The sequence below is a fragment of the Typopeltis vanoorti genome, chromosome 4 (assembly GCF_054136105.1).
Source record: "Typopeltis vanoorti isolate ZY-2024b chromosome 4, IOZ_Tvanoo_1.0, whole genome shotgun sequence".
Classification (NCBI taxonomy): Eukaryota; Metazoa; Arthropoda; class Arachnida; order Uropygi; family Thelyphonidae; genus Typopeltis; species Typopeltis vanoorti.
Window position 1 is genome coordinate 41,339,432 of NC_143552.1, and position 23,669 is coordinate 41,363,100.

Genomic DNA, 23,669 nt, shown 5'->3' on the forward strand with positions numbered 1-23,669 from the left:
AGGTCAAATAGTTCCCCAGCCTTTGGTAATGTAGAAACTTTGATTTGTTTAGTAATTGTGTTAAAGAAGGAAATCTGTAATTGTAAAAGAGACATTAGGTTTTGAAGGCTATGTTAATGAAAGGACTTTAGAGATTGTGTTTAAGAAAGTAGTGGAACTTTAAGTTTTGAATGAAGGAATTAGTGTGGAAGCACATAGAGCTAACTTTGTTGTTGATAAGTGAATAACCTTTAGCATTGTAGTGTAGAAAATGCATGATTGACCTTAGAATTTCCTACGTGAATTGATGTCTTTACATGTTATGGGAGAATTAGAACAGTTCGATAATTATACTCATCTTTAAAGTTAGTGTAATTATATGACAGTATTTGTTCGTAATGTGTAAACTGTCTGTTTTGTGATTAAATGTTTTTATTTAAGTTTAATTGATGACTTGCCTGATTTCTTTTCTATTGTACTGCTCATTACGTTTGAACCACAGCGGGAGGTAAATTACAAGGGAGGCCACGACTGTGAATTAAGTTTTAGTTGTTTGATAAGGTTTAGAATTTGTCAAAAGTGTTTAAGAGATTTAAGACAGTGTGCTAAATTGAGTTCTGGTTCCTTGATTTTGCACTGTTCAATAATCTAGGATTCAGGGTGGCGCAATATTATAGAAATTTTCTCTGAATCCAAAAAAGGAATCGGCACCAGTATTGAAACAAAGGAATTAGTGTTTTCCAACGGCAATCCCTTTGTCTTCTATCCACATACACTACTCTTAAGAATGATTAACGGTCCAGATTGAATATTGAGATTACTTAAGAATTTAGGTATATTAACTTGTTGCACCAAGAGGTATTTTATTGAAGTTAGAATAAGGAATTTATATGAGGGAATAAGTCAGGAAAAGATCATTATAAAAACAACAAATATATACATATAGAGAAAAAGAACCTACACTATTAACAGACATAATATGCTGGCCTCATACCCTTTGGTTTCATCATCATCAAATTCCTGCCATGTACCCTCAAGGGGTACATTACTAACTTCCTATGTATAATTTTCCTCCAAATCAGTCTATTACTTGTCAAGACTCCAACATTATCAGATCTTATATTTCTATTGTCTGAGGCACTTTGTACCGTATCAATCCACCTATATCTTGGTCTTCCTCTGGGTCGTTTTGCTGCCAACCTGGCAGAAAACACTTGTTTTGCTAATCTTTCTTTGCCTATTCTGTTTAAGTGACCATACCACCTGAGATTAGCTCTGCTAACACATTCCTGGATGTTGACAATGTCAAGTTCTTTTCTAATATCCTCGTTTTTAATATGATATTGCCATTGATGCCATCTGTTCATGCATATAATCTTTCTCAGGACTCTCATATCTGCCATCTCTAGTCTTTGGTCAAGTGTTTTACTTCTGACCCAGCTCTCAGATCCATAAATTAAAACTGGTTTAAACACTGTTTGTATACAGCTAATTTAGTGTTCTGACTAATTTCTCTCTTATTCCATATGAATTTATTCAGTTGACTTCCTACCATACCAGCTTTGCTGATTCTGTTGTCTATTTCTATATTTAATTTGCCATCTTCAGTAAACGTGCCTAAGTAGCTGAAATGTTTCACTTGTTCCACAGGTTCTCCATTCACAACACACTTTCCAAGGAAGTAGTAAGGACTATATGTGCCTTGCTATATATTTAAATACGACTTTCACAGTTAATATTTTAAATATAATATGACGAATAGGAACATAAGCCATATTTTCACCCTAGTATCTAGAGCATCTTCAACATAACATTTTCTATTTAATGTCTTCAACAAGTCTTATATCCATAAAGTCATTAATAACTGTAGGATTACCTTATCACCTGCCTCTAAAGAAGTGGCCCATAAACTGCTCAGATTAGTTAGTGTCTTTAAATGTCCTTTTTCCTAACAAGATTTCTATTCTTTCTTTCTTTCTTTTTTTTTTTTTTTTTTAGACCCTGCAAAGGATATACTTCAGCTTCTATCCTACTCTGGAGTCTATCAAGTTCTATGCCAATCTGCAAGTCATATTATTATTATTAAGAGAGACCTCCAGGAAGTCGGGACCCATTGAAGGAGGCCACACACAAGCACCAGCTATTATATTGCTCTTGAATTCATTCACGTTGCTTGCACACATAACATCCAATGGCAATCCATTCCAATCACACACCACTCGATGAAAGAAAAATCTGGCGCTCACCTTCTTAGCAGCATTAATTCTTAGCTTCTAAGGATGCCCTCTTGTCCTTTCCCCACCCCTCCATGAAATTAAAAATTCCATCAACTGAACTCCTGTATGACTCTTTCAGAAGTTTTAAGTCTCAATCATATCAACCCCCTTTCTCCTGTTTGCTAGTGTCTGCAGTCTACAAATTCTCAGTTTGCCTTCATAATCTGTATTCCACAATCCTGATATCATCTTTGCACTCGCTCTACTGTATCAGAATCACAGTGGTAACCAGGAGACCAGACCTGTGCACAAGTGAGGTCTTATCAAGGCCATGAAAAGAGGCAAAATGACATCCTTATCTTTACGTGTCAAAGTTCGTTTCAGCATTCCATTTATCTTTTGAGTTGTATTTGCAATCTTTGCTACATGGTCCCTGAACTTCAACTTCCTGTCTACTAACACTCCAAGATCTCTAGCCTGATCAGTTTCTTCTAATAATCCTTGAGCATAATCCTGCCAATGTGATACGGCATTGGATATCTAATCACGCCAAGAGCACAACTTTACATTTGATTATATATCTTGCCTATCTTTGCATTGTCAGCAAATAGCAGCATGTGCCTAACAAATCCTTCCCAATGTCATTAATGTACAGATTGAATAAGAGTGGAACAAGGACTGGTTTTTGTGGTACACCACTGGTTACCTTAAATCTTGCAGACTCACATCCCCATATACCTCCCCAGATATGACATAAGAGTCATATCTGGGGAGGCACCAGATATGACTTTTAGAGGAGCACCATCTACAGAACAGTGCCACAGAGATGCCCATCTCTTGTGTTCTGTGGGTGCTGACTCAATTAAGGTACCTTGATAATGGGACCAGCCTTAGCCTGTCTAAAGTCTTCTTGTATTAATGGGCTATAGAAAGCCTCTCTGCAGATAGGGGAAGAAGATAGTTCTAACTTCATGATTCTGGACAGCCAAGCGTGGGAACAGCCATTTAAGTGATGAACCCCCCCAAGCTCGCCATCCTTCACCCTTGCGTGGAAATATGCATTAAGGTGTCAGTCGGAGCCATGATCTCATGGCTGAATGGATAGCCCTGTCCATTCAGGACAGTACCAAGATATGTGTCCTACCAAACACCATCTTGTGGTAAAAGCGAGGTAAGAGATAGTGGGAAAAGAGAAACAGTCTTTTCTGGGGCTTGAGAGGTCTCGACCTTAAGCTTCTTGTCATGACCAGAGGGGACAAGAGCTAAAGAGCAGGACTTCTCCACACTAATAGAAAGGCCTCGAATAGAGAAAAAGTCAACTGCCTAGTCAAGGACTTCCTGCAAGCCTACCTTAGTAGAGGGTATGAGAATAAGATCGTCCGCAAAGGCCATAGCATTAAAGGAAGAAGTGCCTAGATAGTAGCCTATATGGCTAGGAAGAGAGTGAGGAAACTCATCTATGATGCAGTTAAAGAAAAGGGGAGATAGAGGAGCACCCTGGCGAACACCCCGCACTGTGGGAATAGAAGTCGCACGGGACCCTGTATCGATAGTGATCGAGCTACGCAAGTATAGCTCCATAACATAGGAAAGAAAGGGTTCTGGACACTAGCAATAGACTGCGCTTGAAGGAGAGCACGAAGGGAAATGCTATCAAAGGCCTTTTGGAGGTCCAGCGACACCATATATAGAGGCTTAAGGCAGCATTGGGAATCAGAGAGAAGAGAAGAAAGAAGATATATATTCTCGGCACAGCGTCCGAAGGGACAAAAGCTCTGTCTATAATTGTGCTGTATATGTTGCTGAAGTCGTTTAACTAAGATTTTATGATAGTCTAAGTATCACAGGAGAGATGGTAATAGGTCTAAAGTCTGATGCATGGCTTAAAGATTCTTTCTTCAGAATAAATCTTGCAGACTTACATCCCCCATATACCACTTTTTTGATATCTGTCAGTTAGTCATCCTCTTGAAATCCATGCAAATATTTTACAATCCAAACCCATATTCTCCAGTTCATTTTAATAATGGCAAACCGTGAGCAGACATATAAATACAAAATTAATAACAGAAAAACTCGCGTAAAAAGATTATTTAATAGTATAATTTTTGCCTGTGTGTCACAGGCATTGTCAGTTCATTTTAAGCTCAAATTAAACAATAACTGACAATTCCAAAACGCGCCACCTAAGTAGCTAGTGTAAGATAACTAAAAAGGTCAATAAATTTCCTAACAAAAAAAAAAAATTATATATACAATAAAAAGTTAGGAAAGATTAGCTGAATTATAAAATACTATCTCCCATAAAGGGAATAGACGTAAACCATCAGATCTGTTTAAGTTAGGCGAGTGAAGTAAAGTTTCACATGTTTCTTTATAAAGCCGTTCCATGAGGAACCGACTTTTGTGAAGGATTCTTGTCTTTTACCAATGAACTCTATGTCTAGTGATGATGGCATGTTCTGCAAGTCCAGACTGTTCAGGTTCAAGGTATTGAATATAAGACTGGTGTTCTTCTAGCCGAATACACACAGATCTTCCTGTTTGTCCGAAATAAGATAATCCACAATAGCAAGGAATCGGGTAAACACCTGGATAATTAAGATGTGGAAGCTTGTCCTTAGGAGAAGTGAGAAAGGTGGAGATTTTTCTGAATGGTCGAAAGCAACAAAAATATTCTGTGGTTTTAAAACTTTTGCTATACGTTCACTAATGCCTTGTACATAAGGGATAGGAATGCACGTTATTTCTTCTGTATTTGAAGAGGAAGACATATTAAAACTACTCAAAGCTCTTTTGATGAAGGAATTCTTATATCCATTAGATAGAAAGGAAGAAGTAATATATTGCAGTTCTTTCTGTAATAGATCGTCTGAAGAACAAAAGGAGTGGGCACGATGAACCAGTTTTTTAATAGTTCCTGCCTTTTGACTGGGATGGTGATGAGATTCAGCATGGATATAATGGCCTGTATGAGTCTTGTTTCTATAGAAACAAGACTCATACAGTATTTCAATATCAATATTTCTATTGTATGGTCTTCCGAAAGTTCATAAACCAAGCATTCCGTTGAGGCCAGTTGTAGATTGCATAGATTGTCCCACTTACAAAATTTCAAAATTTTTATCAAATCTTCTCACTTCTTCAACTAGAAGAACTGATACTTATATAAAAAATACTCTGGATTTCAAAAATAAAATTTAATTTCTTCATTTTGGACGTTTCGGATATCATGATCAGTTTAGATATTGTTCCTTTATCTGACAGCATTGAATTACTGCAACAGGAATTTCCTTCAGACATTGTAAAAATATTTCATTTTGTAATACATTCTGGTTACTTTTTCTTTAAAAATAAGTTGTATTAACAAATTGAAGGAACAGCAATGGGCAATCCTCTTTCTCCTGCTATCTCCAACTTCTTTATGGAACATTTTGAACAACGTATCTTTGACAACATTTCTCCCAGACCTACTCATTGGTTCAGATATGTCGATGACATTTTTGCTATATGGAATGGCTCTTCTGATGAACTTCAACAATTTCTCACTAAGTTAAATGCACTTCACCCAAGGATCCAGTTTACCCTAGAAGTAGAATCAAATAAGCAGTTAGCCCTTTTAGATCTTCTAATTCTTCGCCAACCAGATGGTAACTTACATTTCTCAGTCTATAGAAAGAAGACTCATACAGGCCATTATATCCATGCTGAATCTCATCACCATCCCAGTCAAAAGGCAGGAACTATTAAAACACCGGTTCATCGTGCCCACTCCTTTTGTTCTTCAGACAATCTATTACAGAAAGAACTGCAATATATTACTTCTTCCTTTCTATCTAATGGATATAAGAATTCCTTCATCAAAAGAGCTTTGAGTAGTTTTAATATGTCTTCCTCTTCAAATACAGAAGAAATAGCGTGCATTCCTATCCCTTATGTACAAGGCATTAGTGAACATATAGCAAAAGTTTTAAAACCACTGAATATTTTTGTTGCTTTCGACCATTCAGAAAAATCTCAACCTTTCTCACTTCTCCTAAGGACAAGCTTCCACATCTTAATTATCTAGGTGATTACCAGATTCCTTGCTATTGTGGATTATCTTATTTCAGACAAACAGGAAGATCTGCCTCTATTCAGCTAGAAGAACACCAGTCTTATATTCAATACCTTGAACCTGAACAGTCTGGACTTGCAGAACATGCCATCATCACTAGACATAGAGTTCACTGGAAAAAGACGAGTCCTTCACAGAGGTCGGTTCCTCATGGAACGGCTTTATAAAGAAACATGTGAAACTTTACTTCACTTGCCTAACTTAAACAGATCTGATGGTTTGCGTCTATCCCCTTTATGGGAGATAGTACTTTATAATTCAGCTAATCTTTCCTAACTTTTCATTGTATATATAATTTTTTTTTTGTTAGGAAATTTATTGACCTTTTTAGTTATCTTACACTAGATACTCAGGTGGTGCTTTTTGGAATTGTCAGTTTATTGCTTAATTTGAGCTTAAAATGTACTGACGATGCCTGTGACACACAGGCGAAAATTATACTATTAAATAATCTTTTTACGTGAGTTTTTCCGTTATTAATTTTGTATTTATTCTCCAGTTTATGCAACAGTCTTCTATGGTGTATTCTGTCATAAAGCCTTGGCAAAATCCAAAAGTATGTAGAAAGAATGGATGCAAGTTTTTGGATGTATGGAGTGAGTTTGAGAGAAGATAGGATTTGTATAAGAGATACAGCTTACACTTGAATGTGTTCGGTATCAGGAGTCTTGAAAAATTAATGACTGGTATGAGATCTAACACAGAGAGTCAGGTAAACTAAATTATAATGGGAAGAATGGTGAAAATATGATTCTGAGAGCAACAATGTTATATAACTTTGTTAATGATGGAAATTGGCATTATCATGGAAATGATTTAGGAGAGAATGATTTCAACCATGTGTTCGTTCAATTTGGACCTATCAAATGTGCAAAGATGTCTACATGTATAAAGCACTATAGAAGAACAGAGATCTGCAAGTTGTCCAACTGTATTACTCAGACTACAGACAAGAGTATACAAAAGAGCATGGTAGCTTATTATGTCTGTACATGAGTGCTAAGAGTATCAAAAACAAAGGAGTAGAGTTTATTGCCTTATTCGATATGTTGGGATCTCAGATTATTGGCATTAGTGAGATCCGGCTATCAGAATCAGACGTATTAACTGGTGTCAAGTGTAAATGGTACAGTATTTTTAGGAAGGTGTGATAGAATAGCAGAGAAGGGGACATGCTGCTAATGATATCGGATGACTAGAATCCAGTTAGTGTTGAGACCTATGATTGTAATACTGGTAACAATTTTTCATGTGGCAGTGAGTTTGAAGCCATGTGGTATGAGGTGGAATCTAATAAGATTGAATACATAGTGGAGTGTTGTTACAGACCTGGTGGATCGGTTGCTAGTGACGAAGAAATGTATCACCAAATAAACATGATGGGTGGTGCAAAAAGAGTAATCATAATGGGAGACTTTAATTATTTGAACATTGATTATCTGTGAAATCGCATGAGAAGAATGAAACTAAATTTATTGAGCTGTTGCGAAACAACTTCCTCAAGCAGCATGTGACAGAAGGAACTTGAAGTCAAAGGGTGTTAGATTTGATTATAGTGTCAGAGGATGTTTCAGTAAAAGACGTAACTGTTCTGCCTCTGATTGGTGACAGTGATCATGCGCAACCCACTTGGGAAGTGGCTAAGTTTATGAATGTTCCATATGGAAAAGTTTATATGCTGAACTACAAAGCAGGAAATTATGACTAACTGAAGAGTATGCTGAGTTCAGAAGAATGGTATCAGTTGCTGGATGGGAAGAATATCGACAGTGCATAGGAAGCATTTAAAAAATAATTAAACGATACGGTATTAGAATGTCCCAAGAGTTAGAAGAATAAATAGGGTAGAAGTCAAATGAATGTGTAATCTTATTAAGCAAGATATTCATAAGAAAAGGATGATGTGCATAATGATGATGTCCGTTATGAAAATGATATGCAGCGGGCCAGAAGAGTCAAACTATTGTACTGAAATCTAAGTCCGAGTATGAAAAGAAACCAGCTCTACAAACTAAAGACAATCCCCAAAGAATTTTATCGATATTCTGCAAGTAAAATAAAGAATGAATATGAAAGAATAATTCTTCTGAATGCTGATGGTGTGAGGGTAACAGATGCAGACGAGGTCGTTCAACTAATCAGTGCCCCATTTTGCTAAAAGCTATCAACCTGGTGTGTGCAACATTGAGTTCACTGCTATTCTACCTGAATGAAGAAACTCAGGTGTATGAGGAGGAGGTATTAGGGCTGTTGCACAAACTGAATAAGAATTCTGCAATAGGGACTGATGGGATATCAATACAAGTGCTAAAAGAGTATTCAACTGAATTTGCGTTTCCTTTAACTAGGCTATATAATTTGAGTCTTAGAACAGGCAAGATTCTGCATGAGTGGAAAGAATCTATGGTAATCCCATTGCGCAAGGGCACTGGAAAGACCGATGTATCCAACTGTCAACCAATCAGTGTCTCAGGATTGGTGGTGAAGATTTAGGATAAATTGGTTAGGGCTCGTATTCAGAAATGGGTTGACAGAGAATCTCTACTTTGGAATGAACAGCATAGGTTTACTAAGGGAAGGTCATGTTTTAGCGACTTGCTCACATTCTATAATTAATGCTACTATTGGGCTAGACAAGAGGAATGGATACACCATATTCTGGTCAGACTGTTAGTTCAGTGGCTGTTCATCATGATGAACACCCCAGTTACATTAAATTCAATGAGCCAGAACAGTCTGGACTTGTAGAACATGCCATCTCCACTAAACATAGAGTTCTTTGGGAGAAGATTAAGGTCCTTCATAAAACTAGTTATCTTAGGGATCGTTTATACAAAGAGAGTTTTCAGTGGATTTATAGGGGTGTGCTATGTAAGGCAATATTATTAAAATAAAATCATTAAATGTGTATAAAATTCATTAAGCAAAAACTGTAGTGTTTATTCATCATTTATTCTTTTAAGGTTACACGGTGATCAGCACTCATACTTGTAGATTTAGGGACACAAAAACATGTGTTGAACAGATTCTTTTATTAATTACTAATAAAATAAAACTTGACGTTTCGACCTCTATATTGAGGTCATCATCGGAAGAATACAACTGTATAAGGAACCAAGCTACATGCTCATGCCCCTGTATACCGGTAAACTAAATCTACGTAGTTAATAAATCCTTTTTCCTAGCCTGACCTCTAGTGATTAAAATAAAATAAAAAAATATAAAATAAAATAAAATAAAAAAATATAAAATAAAATAAAATAAAAAAATATAAAATAAAATAAAAAGTAAAATAATAATAAAAAAATAAATAAAATAAAAAATTATATATAAAAAATTATATATATATATATATATATTATAAATAAATAAATACAACTACAATAAACTGCTAAAGTCCTCATGCATTAATCTTCTGGATAGTTCTGATTGTTATAAAATGATTTCTTTCAGTTGCTGTTGAATGTTCCAAACACTTCACCAGGTTGTCTTCTTGTAGTGGGATTTTTCTAAGGCTAGTTTAGGATGTTATACAGGTTGTAGATGGGTCCTCTACATTCTTGAAATGGTTAGGTCATCATTTTTGTTGAGATTTGGGTTGTGTTTGAGCATTTCACATGACTCTTTAAATTTTCTCTCAAACCAGGTTTTGGTGCAGTGTAGAGACTTGGTATTTTTCCAGTCAATTTTGTAGTATGTTTGGAGTGCGTGGTCAGAAAGGCCGGTTTTACCAAAATGGAGGTATTTAATGTGTCGTTTGTGTTCGTCTTGTCTGATTGGGATAGCTTGCCCTGTTTCCCCTATGTATGGTATGTTACATGTGCATTGTATTTTGTATACCCCTGGGTGTGCTATGTGTGGAAGAGGATCTTTAGAAGAACTGAGTAGGTGTCTTAACTTATTTGGGGGTTTAAAGGTGGTTTTAATGTTGTATTTGCGAAGTGTTCTGTCTATTTTTTCAGAAATGCCTTTAACATAAGGAATGGCAATAGCATTCTTGAAATCTTTTTTGTTCTTACTGGTATCTTTATGGAGGATCTTGTGAATAGTTTTTTTACTGTATCCATTTTTGATAAATGTTTGGTTGATGATCTTGTATTCCTGGTTTAGAGTCTGTTCATTAGAACAAATAGTTAGGGCTCTGTGTTTAAGGGTGCTTATGACACCTAGTTTTTGTGTTAGGTGGCGGTAAGAATTTTTGTGTATGTATTGGCCTGTGTGTATGTGTGTAGGTTTGCGGTAAACTGAGAAGGAGAGACAGCCAGAGGGAAGACGTGTGACAAGTGTGTCTAGGAAAGGAAGAGAGTTGTTTTTTCCCATTTCAATGGTGAATTGGATACGTTTGTGTTGTTTGTTTAGGTGGCTAAGGAATGTATTTAGAGCTTCGCGGCCATGGGGCCAAATGGCGAAAATATTGTCGACGTATCTGAGCCAATTTTTGGGCTTTAGACATGCTGTCTCTAGAGCACATTGCTCAAAGTCTTCCATATAAAAGTTAGCTATTGGGGGAGAAAGTGGTGAGCCCATGGCTGTACCTTCTTTTTGAAGGTAAAAATTGTTTTGCCACACGAAATATCCGGAGCGGAGTATGTGGGCAAAGAGGGCCGTGATGTCATGTAGAAATATGTTCTGTAGGAGCAAGATCGTGTCATTGATCGGGACATTGGTGAAAAGGGAAGTTATGTCCAAGCTGACTAATAAATCTTGGTCGTTGAAGTGTAATGTTTTTAATTTTATTAATGAAATGTTGCGTATTTTTTATGTAGGAAGGGACTCACCTACTAATTCCTTGAGTGTGGCAGCTAATTTTTTGGCTAAGTGATAATTTGGGCTGTCAATTCCTTCAACAATCGGACAAAGCAGTGTGCCTGGTTTGTGTATTTTTGGCAGGCCATAAATTCTGGGTGCACGGGCATACTGAGGTATTAATTTTTTTGTTGTTTCTTTGGGCCATGTGTGGACGGATTTGATTAATTCAGTTGTTTTCTTTTTGTTATGTTTTGTGGGGGTGTATCGGACCACAACACTTACCATTTGGTAGGTGTTGTGGTCCGATATTAAATGATTCATTTTTTCAATGTATGTTGTACGGTCTAAAAGGACAGTGCATTGCCTTTATCTGCTTTTGTTATTATAATGTCTTGGTTATTTTTTAAGGATTTAAGGGCTAGATTTTCGGTTTTGTTTAAGTTGGTGCTTAGTTTTTTGTTTGAATTTAGTATACATGATGTTTCCATTCGTATTTTAAAATCCCACTACAAGAAGACAGTCTGGTGAAGTGTTTGGAACATTCAACAGCAACTGAAAGAAATCATTTTATAACATTCAGAACTATCCAGAAGAAGATTAATACATGAGAACTTTAGCAGTTTATTGTAGTTGTATTTATTTATAATATATATATATATATAATTTTTTTATATATTTTTTATTTTTTTTTTTTATTTTTTTTATTTTATTTTATTTTATATTTTTTTATTTTTTTTTATCACTAGAGGTCAGGCTAGGAAAAAGGATTTATTAACTACATAGATTTAGTTTACCGGTATACAGGGCATGAGCATGTAGCTTGGTTCCTTATACAGTTGTATTCTTCTGATGATGACCTCGATATAGAGGTCGAAACGTCAAGTTTTATTTTATTAGTAATTAATAAAATAATCTGTTCAACACGTGTGTTTTTGTGTCCCTAAATCTACAAATATTAGTATTCATCATTTAGATTCTTCATTTCTGAAATGTAAATACTCTGTAAATTTGGAAGAGGCTGATATGGTTTATCATTTTAGAGTTATAGAACTTTGGTACATTGTCTCAAATCTGGACAGAAATGATCTGAAATTATCCCTATTATAGGAAATAGTTCTTTTCTGCTGTCAGTAATTGGTTTAAATTAAATAATATTTTGTCTCTTGTTTAAATTTGTACAGTTAGGACCTTGATGTATTTTATAATGGGCCACTTGATATCATGTATGAGTAGCTAGTGCCTTTTCATTGTTGAGTTTTCTGGTTTTTCTCTTCTATGTGTATAATTTGAAAGTCATACTGAAGATGATCTAGATACTAGGGCAAAAATTCTGTGCTAATTAAAGTCTCACATAAGTCATAAATCCATAGTTAGTCATTATTAATTTGCTTTATAGTTGTATTTTCTTCACTATCACTTGAAGTTAGGATGTTTTTAAAACAATTTTAAGGCCTTTGACAGGATACCACATGGAACCCTAATCAGTAAACTGGAGCAGATGGGGATAGATATAGGGTTGGTGAGATGGATAGGAGGGTGGTTGAAGGAGAGATAACAGAGAGTGGTTTATGCAGGAGTGGAGTCTAAAAGACTGCTTGTGACTAGTGGTGTGCCGCAGGGCTCTGTTCTTGGACCACTGCTTTTCAATTTGTTCATCAATGATATAGGAAAGGATTTGAGAGGAAGTGTTCACTTGTTTGCTGATGATGCAAAGTTGGGTAGAGCAATTGTGAGTGCACAGGATGATTTGGATAGTTTAGAGGACTGGGCTAGGAAAAATGGATGTCAATTTAATGTGGCAAAGTGTAAGGTTATGCACTTTGGGATGAAAAGAATAGCAGCAGTATATCGCATTGGTGGAACCATACTCCAAGAGATTGATGAGGCCAGGGATTTGGGAGTGTTGGTGGATAGGGAGTTGAAGTTTAGGGGGCACATTGCAAAAGTGACTAAATCAGCTCATCAAATCACTTGGCTTCTGCAAAATACTTTAACATGCAGAGACAAACAAGTTGTTGTTCCTCTGTATCGAGCCTTGATAAGACCCCATCTGGACTACTGTGCCCAGTTATGGGCACCAGTGTTTCTTCGTGATGGGGAGAAAGTGGAGAGGATCCAGAGACGGGTGACCAAGATGATAGCAGGTCTGTGGAATGAACCTTATGAGAATAGGTTGAAGATTTGTGGGTTGCAGAGATTGGACGATAGGCAAAGGAGGGGTGATATGATTGAGACATTCAAATTACTGAAGGGTTTCTACAAGATTGATCCAGAAGATATTTTTGAAAATATGACTGGTGGTGGGAGGACTAGGGGGCCATGCATGGAAGCTTGGCAAGAGCGTGGTTGACAAGGGTGTTAGAGCTAGGTTTTTTACTTGGAGAGTGGTGAATGAGTGGAATAAGCTTCCAGAGTCTGTTGTGGGTGCTACGACCGTGAATGTGTTCAAGGCAAGGTATGATAGATACTGTGTCAATGTCGCATAGTTGTTCTTGACATGTTAGGGCCTCCCTCAATGAGTCTGTCGACTCCTTGGAGTTGCCCGGAACAATAATAATAATAATATTACATAGTTGTGAAAGGTTTATCTTTGTATTAAAAAAAAAAAAGCAGCACTATTAACCTAGAAAATGTATTATCACTTTGTTGTTGTATTTATTGTCTATGCTATATATATAGACACATACATACAGGATGTCTCATAATTCTTAGTGCAATTTTGATGTTTAACTGCTTCAAAAGCATCACAGTTACAGAGTTGCAATAAATGTCATTTACAGTAAAAGTATAACTATTAGAATTTTTGATGCATGAATATTATTTTTTCATTACATTTTTTTTTTATTTTTATTTTTTTTTTTTTAGATTATGTGATTGAAGATGGCAAATGTTGAAAAAAAAGTCAGTTGCATCCTGTATCTTGCTGAACTCAAGTCCATAACAGTAGTAAGAAGAAAATTCTCTGCCCATTATAATAACGAGGCTCCCCCACAGAAATTTAATTAATAATTAGATGGAAAAATTCAAAGAAACTGGATCAATTCATGACTAACCCAGATCGGGGAGACATTCATCAAGGGAAGCGAATGTGGTCGAAATCAAAAGGGCATTTGATAAGAGTTCCAAGAAATCAGTGTGACATGTTGTTACTGAGTTAAATGTACTAAAAACCACAGTGCACAGAATTCTAACTAGATATATCCATAAGCATGCTCACAAAATTACGACTGTTCAAATGCTACAAGAAGAGGATTATCATGCCAGGTTGGATTTTTGTCAATTGATGAAGATGTTAATGAGATGTTGACTTTTTCAGATGAAGCAACATTCGCATAAGTGGGAAAGTTAACCATCACAATTGCCGCATTTGTGGTACAGAGAAGCCTCAGGAAATGTGGCAACACAAAAAAGACTCACCAAACGTTATGTGTGGTGCACGGTTTAGAGGTGTTGCATTATTAGGCCATTCTTTTTCAATGAACCCGCTGTCAGGGGTGAATCTTATTTAGCAGTGCTTCAGAATTTTTTTATTCCCGAATTAAAGATATTAAATCTTATGGATGAAACCATCTTCTAACAGGATGGGGCACCCTGTCACTATGCGACACAGGTACGAAAGTTTCTGGATGATACTTTTGCAGACAGGTGTATCGGTAGAGGAGATGCTCTTGTGTGGCCACCTCTGTCACCTGACCCGACTCCATTAGACTTTTTCTTATGTAGTCACATCAAAACAGTCGTGTATGCTTCAAAACCTGCTTCTCTAGATGACCTTAAGACTAAAATTACAAATGCAATCAATGCAGTCAATCACTGCTCAGCAAGTACTAAACACTTTCCAGAACTTTGAAAATCACCTAATTACATGCATCGCACAAGATGGCGGTCATGTTGAGCACTAATAAGAAACAAATCATTGTAGATAAAACTTAATTACATACTCTTTAAGCTATTATATACTATTAATCTAACTTTTATAATGTTAGACCTATTAAAGTTTAACGCTGCACTAAGAATTATGGGACACTGTATATCTATATATGTATATATTGTCTATACTAAAATATACTAAATATGACAATAAAATGTTCTTTAAAAATTTGCTATTTTTGTTTTTTTGTCTTCTACTAATGAGTTCAGTTTACAATTTTAATTGCAGCATTCTTTGTATCTCGTTTTCTTTTTAAATCCTAGAAATTCGATGAAGATAAGCTGTTGTTTGAAAAAGATAAAGAACAATTAAAGTGCGAATCACAGGAACCATCTAACAATAACCAGAGCTTTACTGGAGGTGAAAATGCTTTGAATGATATTACAAAATTAACACACAACAGTTATATAGAAGGGGAAGGTGGTGATTCATCATCCACGTCTAATATTAGCAGTGATCAGAAAATGCTTGAAAATATTTTTAGCAGACGAATAACTTTTGATAATTTATCTCATGTGTCATCTAAGCAACTTCACCATTTGTTGTCAAAAACAGATCCAGATATGGCCAATAGCTTACACCAACATGATCGAAGAAAAATTGTAAGGTTAGTTATGACCTATTTTTCAATTTTTATTTTGCATCAATATATTTATATATATATATATATATATATATATATTTACAGAATAATTGACTCGGTTTAGTGACATGTTTATAATTATTAACTTACTTAAACACCAAGAAAAAAAATATATAAGAGATTTACTAAGGTTTCTCTACTAGTTTCATCGGAAATGCCGACTTTGCCAGGTGAATACAGTACCATGGAGAAAACAACATCTTAAAAATATATTGTACTTTAGACAAACATAGAGTTTAGAACAAGTAGTAGTTGTGTTTGAAATTGAGTCCGAGTGTTAGTTCTGGCGTGAAGCACTTTGTGTGTGAATGATATCACAAGTACACCAAAACTGGATTACAGCACTTTGTGAATTAGGTAGGCTGTAACTGAGATTGCTGTTTAGATGGGTAGGGTCGAGAGCTATTTCTTTGGATTCCAAGATACGTCTTTCCAATTCATCAGAGCATTTATGGATGTTTGAAGTTAAGTTCGTCTATTTGATGTTGTTGTCCTTCAACATTGGTATTGGCAGAGAATAAAACATGGCTGGTTAGGGCACCAGCATGGGTTCTGTTGTGAGAAATGTCACATTCCTCTAGGCCAGTGGTTCTTAACCTGGGATGCACACATCCCAGGTTAAGAACCACCGGGGTACGAGAGAAGTTGCTAAATTTTCAATGGAAACTACCACCTGTGAGAAACTAGCGAACGCTACATCGACTTTTGGGACTCCTACCCTCTCTACCTTTGTCTCAGCACTTCGCACTTACCAGCACATGCAGTACAATAAGAAACTGGTTGATAGGTGCACGTGTTCACTTACTCTGAGTACGAACATTAATGAGTGGTTTGATGCAGAAACGAATGCTAATTTTCTTTAATTTACTAACATTAATCGGTGACTAAAGCCCATACCGGATATGATCAATTAATTACATAAAGGTTTTCTGCAAATTTTGAAAAATTATAATTATTTTATTGATTGTAGTAACCCTCGTTATGTTCAAAAAAAAATGCCAACGAGAAGAAGATTATGTTTTTTATGGATTCACTTGTACAACAGAAAAAGATGGTACACAACGACCACAATGCATTTTTGCAAAATATTTTCAAACTCCAATCTTAAACTGTCAAAGTTGTTAAAGCATTCCAACAATCAGCATGGTGGTGAATCAGCAGGACATACTCTTAACCTCTTGAAGTATAAGAAATAAAATAAGAAGTAAAAGTTTTCTTGAGTTAACACGACGAAAAACTCGAGTTTCTGGGAGGAAAAACCCACTTGCCCATGCCAGAGATCGACTAACTCGGGAACCGGTTGAAAAAAGGCTTAGAAAAATATCCTCTAGTCGCCAACTAGAATCGAAAGCAAGTCTTCCTTTGTGCGGTTAAGCGCTGTGGTGTGCAAACATCACATCCATTGAGCTACACAGGCTCTGTGTAGCTCAGTGGATGTGGATGTATCTAAATGCATGTGTTTATTTTTCAATAAATAAATTATCTTGCAATAGATGTAATTTCCTAAATAAAGTAATAGAAACACATTTTTCAAGGGGGTGCCAATCACTAAAAAGGTTAAGACCCACTTTTCTAGGCTGAAAGAGATGGACTTTTCTGTCTGGCCATAATATGGTTTGCTGCAACTGCAAATAATTTTGTATACTCCTGGGACCTAAAGGAGGTTGTGTTTTACTTTAGGTTGACTGAGGCAAGATTGGAGTTTTGGAAAGGTGGAGAAATATGCTTTAACATTAAATTTCTTCAGGATTTTCGCCAGTTTAGGAGAAAGAGAACTTAGATACGGTAAGGGGATGTAGGCTGTAGGGTTTGAGTTATCTTCATTACTATGTTGATTATGTACACTAAGACAAATACTTACTCTTGGGAGAGTTACTTTCTTAAATAACAGTTACTCTCTTAGTATCTATAATCATCTATAATGTATAATCATCAACATAGTAACAAAGATAACTTATTGTTGAAAATTGGCTTCGTTTTCTGCCAGGAAAGCGCATTAAAAATCATAAGTGTGTTAATCTCAAATTGAGCACTCTATTTTCTGGTGAGTTACATACAATATATAATGCTTTTTTATGTAAAAAATTTATTTTTATAGTAATGGCAACTTAGAGGGCTTTTGCGATATGGTTGAAAACGAAATTAGTGAATTAATTGATGGGGAAATAGATTTAAATGAGGAGGAAGTGGTATTTTAATGGATGACATTAAACCAAATGGTGTGGAAAGTTCTGCCGAAGATTCTGATTGTGATGAATCCGTTAAAGAATTCAGTTTAAAAAAATAAGCAGAAGGATTGGACTTGGCAAGAAAGTTAGGAAGTTATTTTATGGATAATGATCCCTCAATGGAGCACTCCGAAAAATTCACGAGACAATTGGATATCTGTTTAGCTTATATCATGAACTTAATAAAAATTGCAGCATAGTGGTAAGTAAGGTCTTATTATTGACTTCTTAATAACTAAACCAGCCAAAGTATGCAATGGGAATTATACAAATGATGTCCAAGAGTTTTCAAGCGATGACAACATCCGGCCACTCGTAAATAAAGAACATCTACTAAATGTTAGTTTTGAAGACAGTGATGCTGATTAAAATATGCACTTTATTTTATTTTGCCTAAAACATTTCTGCATTATGTGCAATGAAGTTTACGTACAATTTGTAATTTTTATAAGTTTATACTGTGCGTTTGTTTCATAGTTTGTTTTCTTAACTTACATGAATTACCTGAATTAAATAAAAATATATTTTTGTTGGATATGTCATTGTTGTTAATATAATTAAAAAAAAAAAGATTTTGGAACATAACCCTATTTTTTCTATGTGATCCTCCACCTCACATCAAATTTCTTCAAACTCACTGCCACATGAAAAACTCTTACTAGTATTGCAGTCATCAACTCTAACTGGATTCAAGTCATCAAATATCATTAACAGCATGCCCCTTCCTCTCCTACCCTGTCTATCCTTCCTAAAAATGCTGTACCCCTTTGCACGATGCCAGTTAGTGCCTACAATATGAGATCCCAATATATTAAACAATATATATTGTTTCTGATATTCCTAGCATCTGTGTACAGACATAATTACCTGCATGCTCCTTTGTATACTCTTGTGTATACTTCTTAAAAGTATACTTTTGTATACACAGTTCCAACAATTAACAGGCTTTGGGGGGTTTAGATTCCACCATGGGTTATGAATGTTTTGTGAATGTCTTTAGATAGTAGATGAATTCCGTTCTCCAGGATGAGATAGTTATTCTCATTTAACCCTTATTCATCCGGGTACTAAAGCTAATGTATTATAGGCTAATAGCCTTTCATGGATGTAATTTACACGTACAAAAGAAAAAAAAAAGCAAGAGTTTTACACTCAGTAGGAATTAACACCTGTTGTTAATTCCTACTGGCAGTTTTTTGTGCATACCCTAGTAGTTACATAACTGTTGGTGTTTATGCCTGTTGTAATGAGCACTTGGTCCATATGTGAGATAAAATAAGCACTTTGTCCAAATTTGTATGATAAAATGAGAATATTTACCAGTTCTCACTCATGCCTTGTGATGTCTCCCCTCTCTTTTTTTGTTTTATGCAATATTGATTTGACTTTTTTTTTTTTAATATAAAATTTATTTTTACATAATCTGGAAATCCTGCTCTAGAGACCAATCATTGAATTTTTTCATCACTTCAGGCCTCCAGTAAGTGGGATGGTGGTCTCACACTGGGTGATACAATTCATCTTCCACCTAAAGACAATCAGAAACATTCATGGTGAGGTTCGAACTTGTGGCCTATTGTTTGGAGAGCAAATGTGCTAACCACTTGGCCAACCAGGCCGGCAAAGCGATACCATCATCATCACATCATCGAATTCCTGACATGTACCCTCAAAGAGTGTACAGGATATTATGATAGTACTACATGAAGAACTTGCATCGTTACTAACTTCCTTTCCTTTAGTGTTACACAGTGATCATTATTCATTTCAGGCAAATTATGTAGACTGCAACCGTGTTAGAAATAATTATTTTAATTTCCCGATGTCTCGACCTTCATATTAAGGTCATCATCTGGAGTATACGCATATATACAGAGACAAGCTATGTTACATTTCACATAGTATGCTAAAGAGACAATGATTTGATCAACAGTTATTCTACTGGCCTGACCTCTAGTGAAAAAAAAATTAAAAGTAAAATAAAATAAATAAATGAAATATAATAAAAGAATTACAAAACGCTCAAAGCTATGTTCTGTTTATGACATCAGAGAAAATTTTTTTCACATAGATAGTTTTATTACAGCAAAAGTGATGTCCTAATTTAATATGAAAATTGTTATATTAGATTTAAGATCCTGGATTACCTATAGTCCTATTTATAATTAAATCTTTAAAGAACAGGTGCACTGAGTTAAGAATACCATGTTATAAGAAACTGAGTGTTGAGAAACAAGTCTAACAAACGCACTACACTAAATGGTAGTATATTTTTAAACAATCTAAACTACAAAAAGGGAGAAAGGTTATGCGGGTAAAATATGTGGCTTCCATATTCTTGAGATTTTTAGACCACCATTATTGTTAAGATTAGGGTGGTTGATAAGAATTTCGCACACCTCCTTAAATTAACGTTAGTACCACGTTTCATTTTGGTGTGATGCAGTGGTTAAATTCTAAACTAATAAGCTCCAGGGCCTTTAAAGTAAGGATCATAAATATGAGTGCTATCCACTAGTCGAGCGTCCAGCAAGTCAGCAAATCTTTCCTTTCGTTCAACGTATTAATAATATTATTGCATTGCAACTGATGGAATTCCTGTGTTCTGTGGATTCGATACAGACTTCTTTCTCTTCAGAAACTGCACACAAACTGTCATTACAAACTCGTTTTGTATTATCACTGTCATCTGAGCTATTTTTCCGTTTAAAGAAGGTACCAATGTACTTATCCATAGTTGAAATAGTAGGCCTACATAAACACAAAAATATTATGATTTTCTTTGTGCTTCTCACAATCACGAGCTCTGATAAACAACTGCTAATGCTGTTCTGTTGTTGGTTACTGATTGTTGCTGACAGTGTTGCCAACAAAAGAAAAGACAAAATATTGCTACGAGTCTGTCAAAATTCCCGAAAACTGGGCTGCAATAATGTTTGATTGTCAATCACTGCAACATAATGCATTACAGGAAGCTCCAAACCTCCCTGTCACTTTCATCATGCATTTGTAATTAGGCGACTGTTGATATTGACTTTATATACACATTCAAAACTGTAAACAATTGTTGAATAATAACACAATAATGTAGGCATAATTACCGTAAAGGGAGAAAAGTCGCAAAACAGAAAAATGTTACGGATCTAGGCCCGGGCCCCAGCTGAATTTAACCACTGGTGTGATGTAAACAACAGATGCTTTTCCAGTCAGTTCTATGTAAAGTATTCAGATCATGATCAGAAAGGCCAGCTTTACCATAGTAATTAAATTTAATGTGCCGTTTATGTTCCTGTTTCCCCTATATAGTACAAATTACAAGTGCAGTTAATACGGTATACTCCAGGGTGGGCCAGCAGAGGAAGTGGATCATTGGATGAGTTGAGTAAGTGCTGTAATTTTGCTGGAGATTTAAAGGTGACTTTAGGTTGTATTTCTGTAGTATACTGTTTATTTTATCTGATATCCCTTTAATGTATGGAATGGTTACAGTTTTATTGTAGTCCAGTTTATTTTTGTTTTTAAGTGAGGTCTTGTGAATAATTTTGTTGAAAGTATTTTGGCTGTAGCTATTTTTTAGTGAGGCATTGATGATAACTTTTAATTCATCTTTAATGCTTTTTCATTGGAGCAAATCTTCAAAGCCCTGTTTTTTAGTGTATTAATGATACCTAGTTTTCATGTTGGGTGATTGTAGGAGTTTATGTGTATACATTATATGGGAGCTACATCTGGTGTTTATTGATCTGGAGAAAGTGTATGGTAGAGTGCCAAGGCAAGATGTCTCGAGGTGTCTGAGGGAGAGGAAGGTACTGGAGAAATATGTCAGGTTGGTGGAGGAGATGTACAGAAATGTGAAGACGAGTTCAGACCTGCCTGAGAGAGAAGGAAAGTTTTCAAGTTACAGTTGGCTTGCATCAAGGGTCAGCATTAAGTCCATTCCTGTTTAATATTGTAATGGAGGTGGTAATGGAGGAGGTGGGAGAAGACGTGCCTTGGACAATGTTGTATGCAGATGACATCATGCTGTATGCATAATCAAGAGAAGTGGCAGCTAAACTGGAAAGGTGGAGGAAAGTACTTGGAGAGAGGTATAAGGCTGAGCAGAAGTAAGACAGTATATGTGTTGCAAAGTGAATGGCAGCTTGGAGACGGAGCTGGAAGGAAATGTAATCAGGAAGGTTAGGGACTTTAGATACTTAGGCTCAACAGTGAAAGAGGATTGAGAGGCTGAGAAGGAAGTGAGAAGCAGTATACAAGCGGGATGGAGGAACTGCAGAGAGATGGCTGAAGTGCTATGCGATAAGAGGGTGCCGAGCAATCTACATGGATGGCCTGAAAAGTTCTCGGCCTCGACCATAAATGGCAACACTATCGGCAAGATTTTTTTTTGCTAACTTCATACATCTGTCCCAAGCATCCTTGTGAAATTGCAAGTCATTCTATCAAGTAAGTTTTTTTATACAGCTGTCGGAAGCCGAAGTGTTGTCTGTATCCCTTGAAATGGATAAAATCGAGTATCATGCGCTTATAAAATTCTTTGTAAAAGAAGGTTTAACGACAAAAGAAATTCATTCGAAGTTCATAAAAGTTTATGGGCACTCTTCTCCTTCGTTTTCAACAATTAAAAAATGGGCTGCCTAGTTTAAACGTGGCCATACCAGCCTTGAAGATAATCCATGTGAAGGACGTCCAAAAAGTGTAACGACACCAGAAATCATTCATCAAGTGCACGATATGGTTTTGGATGACCGGCAAATCGAAGTGCATGAAATTGCTGAGACTATAGGCATTTCAAAAGAACGTGTAGAATATATTTTGCATAAAGAATTGCAAATGATAAAGCTTTGCGCGAGATGGGAGCCGTGCAGTTCAAAAATGCACTCTCATGAAAACCATTGAACAGTGTTTGAAACGTTTTAACAAGAATAAAATTGATTTTGTGCGTCAATTTATGACTAAGGATGAGACTTGGATTCACCAGTACACACCAGAATTCAAACAGCAACCAAAACAGTGGACAGAAGCTGATTGTTCAGCTCCAAAGAAGACAGTGGCATGGCATCGGTGTTTGGGATGCTAAAGGCATTTTCTTTATTAATTATCTTGAAAAGGGTAAAACAATAACTGAGAATTATTATTCCAATCTTTTAACCATACTAGACGAAAAAATTAGTGAGTAAAAGACCAAGTTTGCAGAAGAAAAAAAATCAACTTTCATCAGGGCAATGCACCTGCCCACAAAAGTGTTTTGGCAATGAGAAAATTAAGGGATCTGCACTATGAATTGTTGGAACATCCATCCTATTCCCCAGATTTGGTTCCCTCTGACTTCTATCTCTTCCTAAAACTAAAATTCTTCCTCGTTGGTGAGCGTTTTTCTTCGAATCAAGAGGTGATTGCAGCAGTAGAGGAGTGTTTGTAGATCTTACTGAGAACCACTACAGGGATGGGATAATGGTGCCGAGTATCACTGGAATAAATGTATTAGTCTTAAGGGAGATTATGTTGAAAAATAATAATTTTTAAATTATAAATTTGTTTTTTTCATTGTTAGGCCAAAAACCTTTCAGACCACCCACATAAAAGGCAAAATCTACAGGACAGTATTGAGATCAGCTATGATGTATGCTGTGGAAACTAGCCCTGAGGAAAAATAACATCAGCAGGATGGAGGTAGCGGAGATGAGAATGCTTAGGTGGATTTGCGGTGTGATCAGAAAATATTGTCTGAGAAATGACTATGTAAGGGGAACGGTGAAAGTTAAGAAATTTGCATCGAAGATACATGATGCAAGGTTGAGATGGT

The 23,669-nt window shown here is 35.9% G+C and overlaps 1 protein-coding gene across 1 annotated transcript in view; it reads left to right on the forward strand.

The window, feature by feature from the left end:
* LOC150107252 (tRNA dimethylallyltransferase) overlaps window positions 1-23,669 on the forward strand; it is a 193,727-nt gene that overhangs the window by 17,353 nt on the left and 152,705 nt on the right. The window contains exon 4 of the mRNA XM_090391751.1: window positions 15,256-15,599. Coding sequence (XP_090247877.1) covers window positions 15,256-15,599 — 344 coding nt within the window. The remainder of the gene's footprint in view (window positions 1-15,255; window positions 15,600-23,669) is intronic.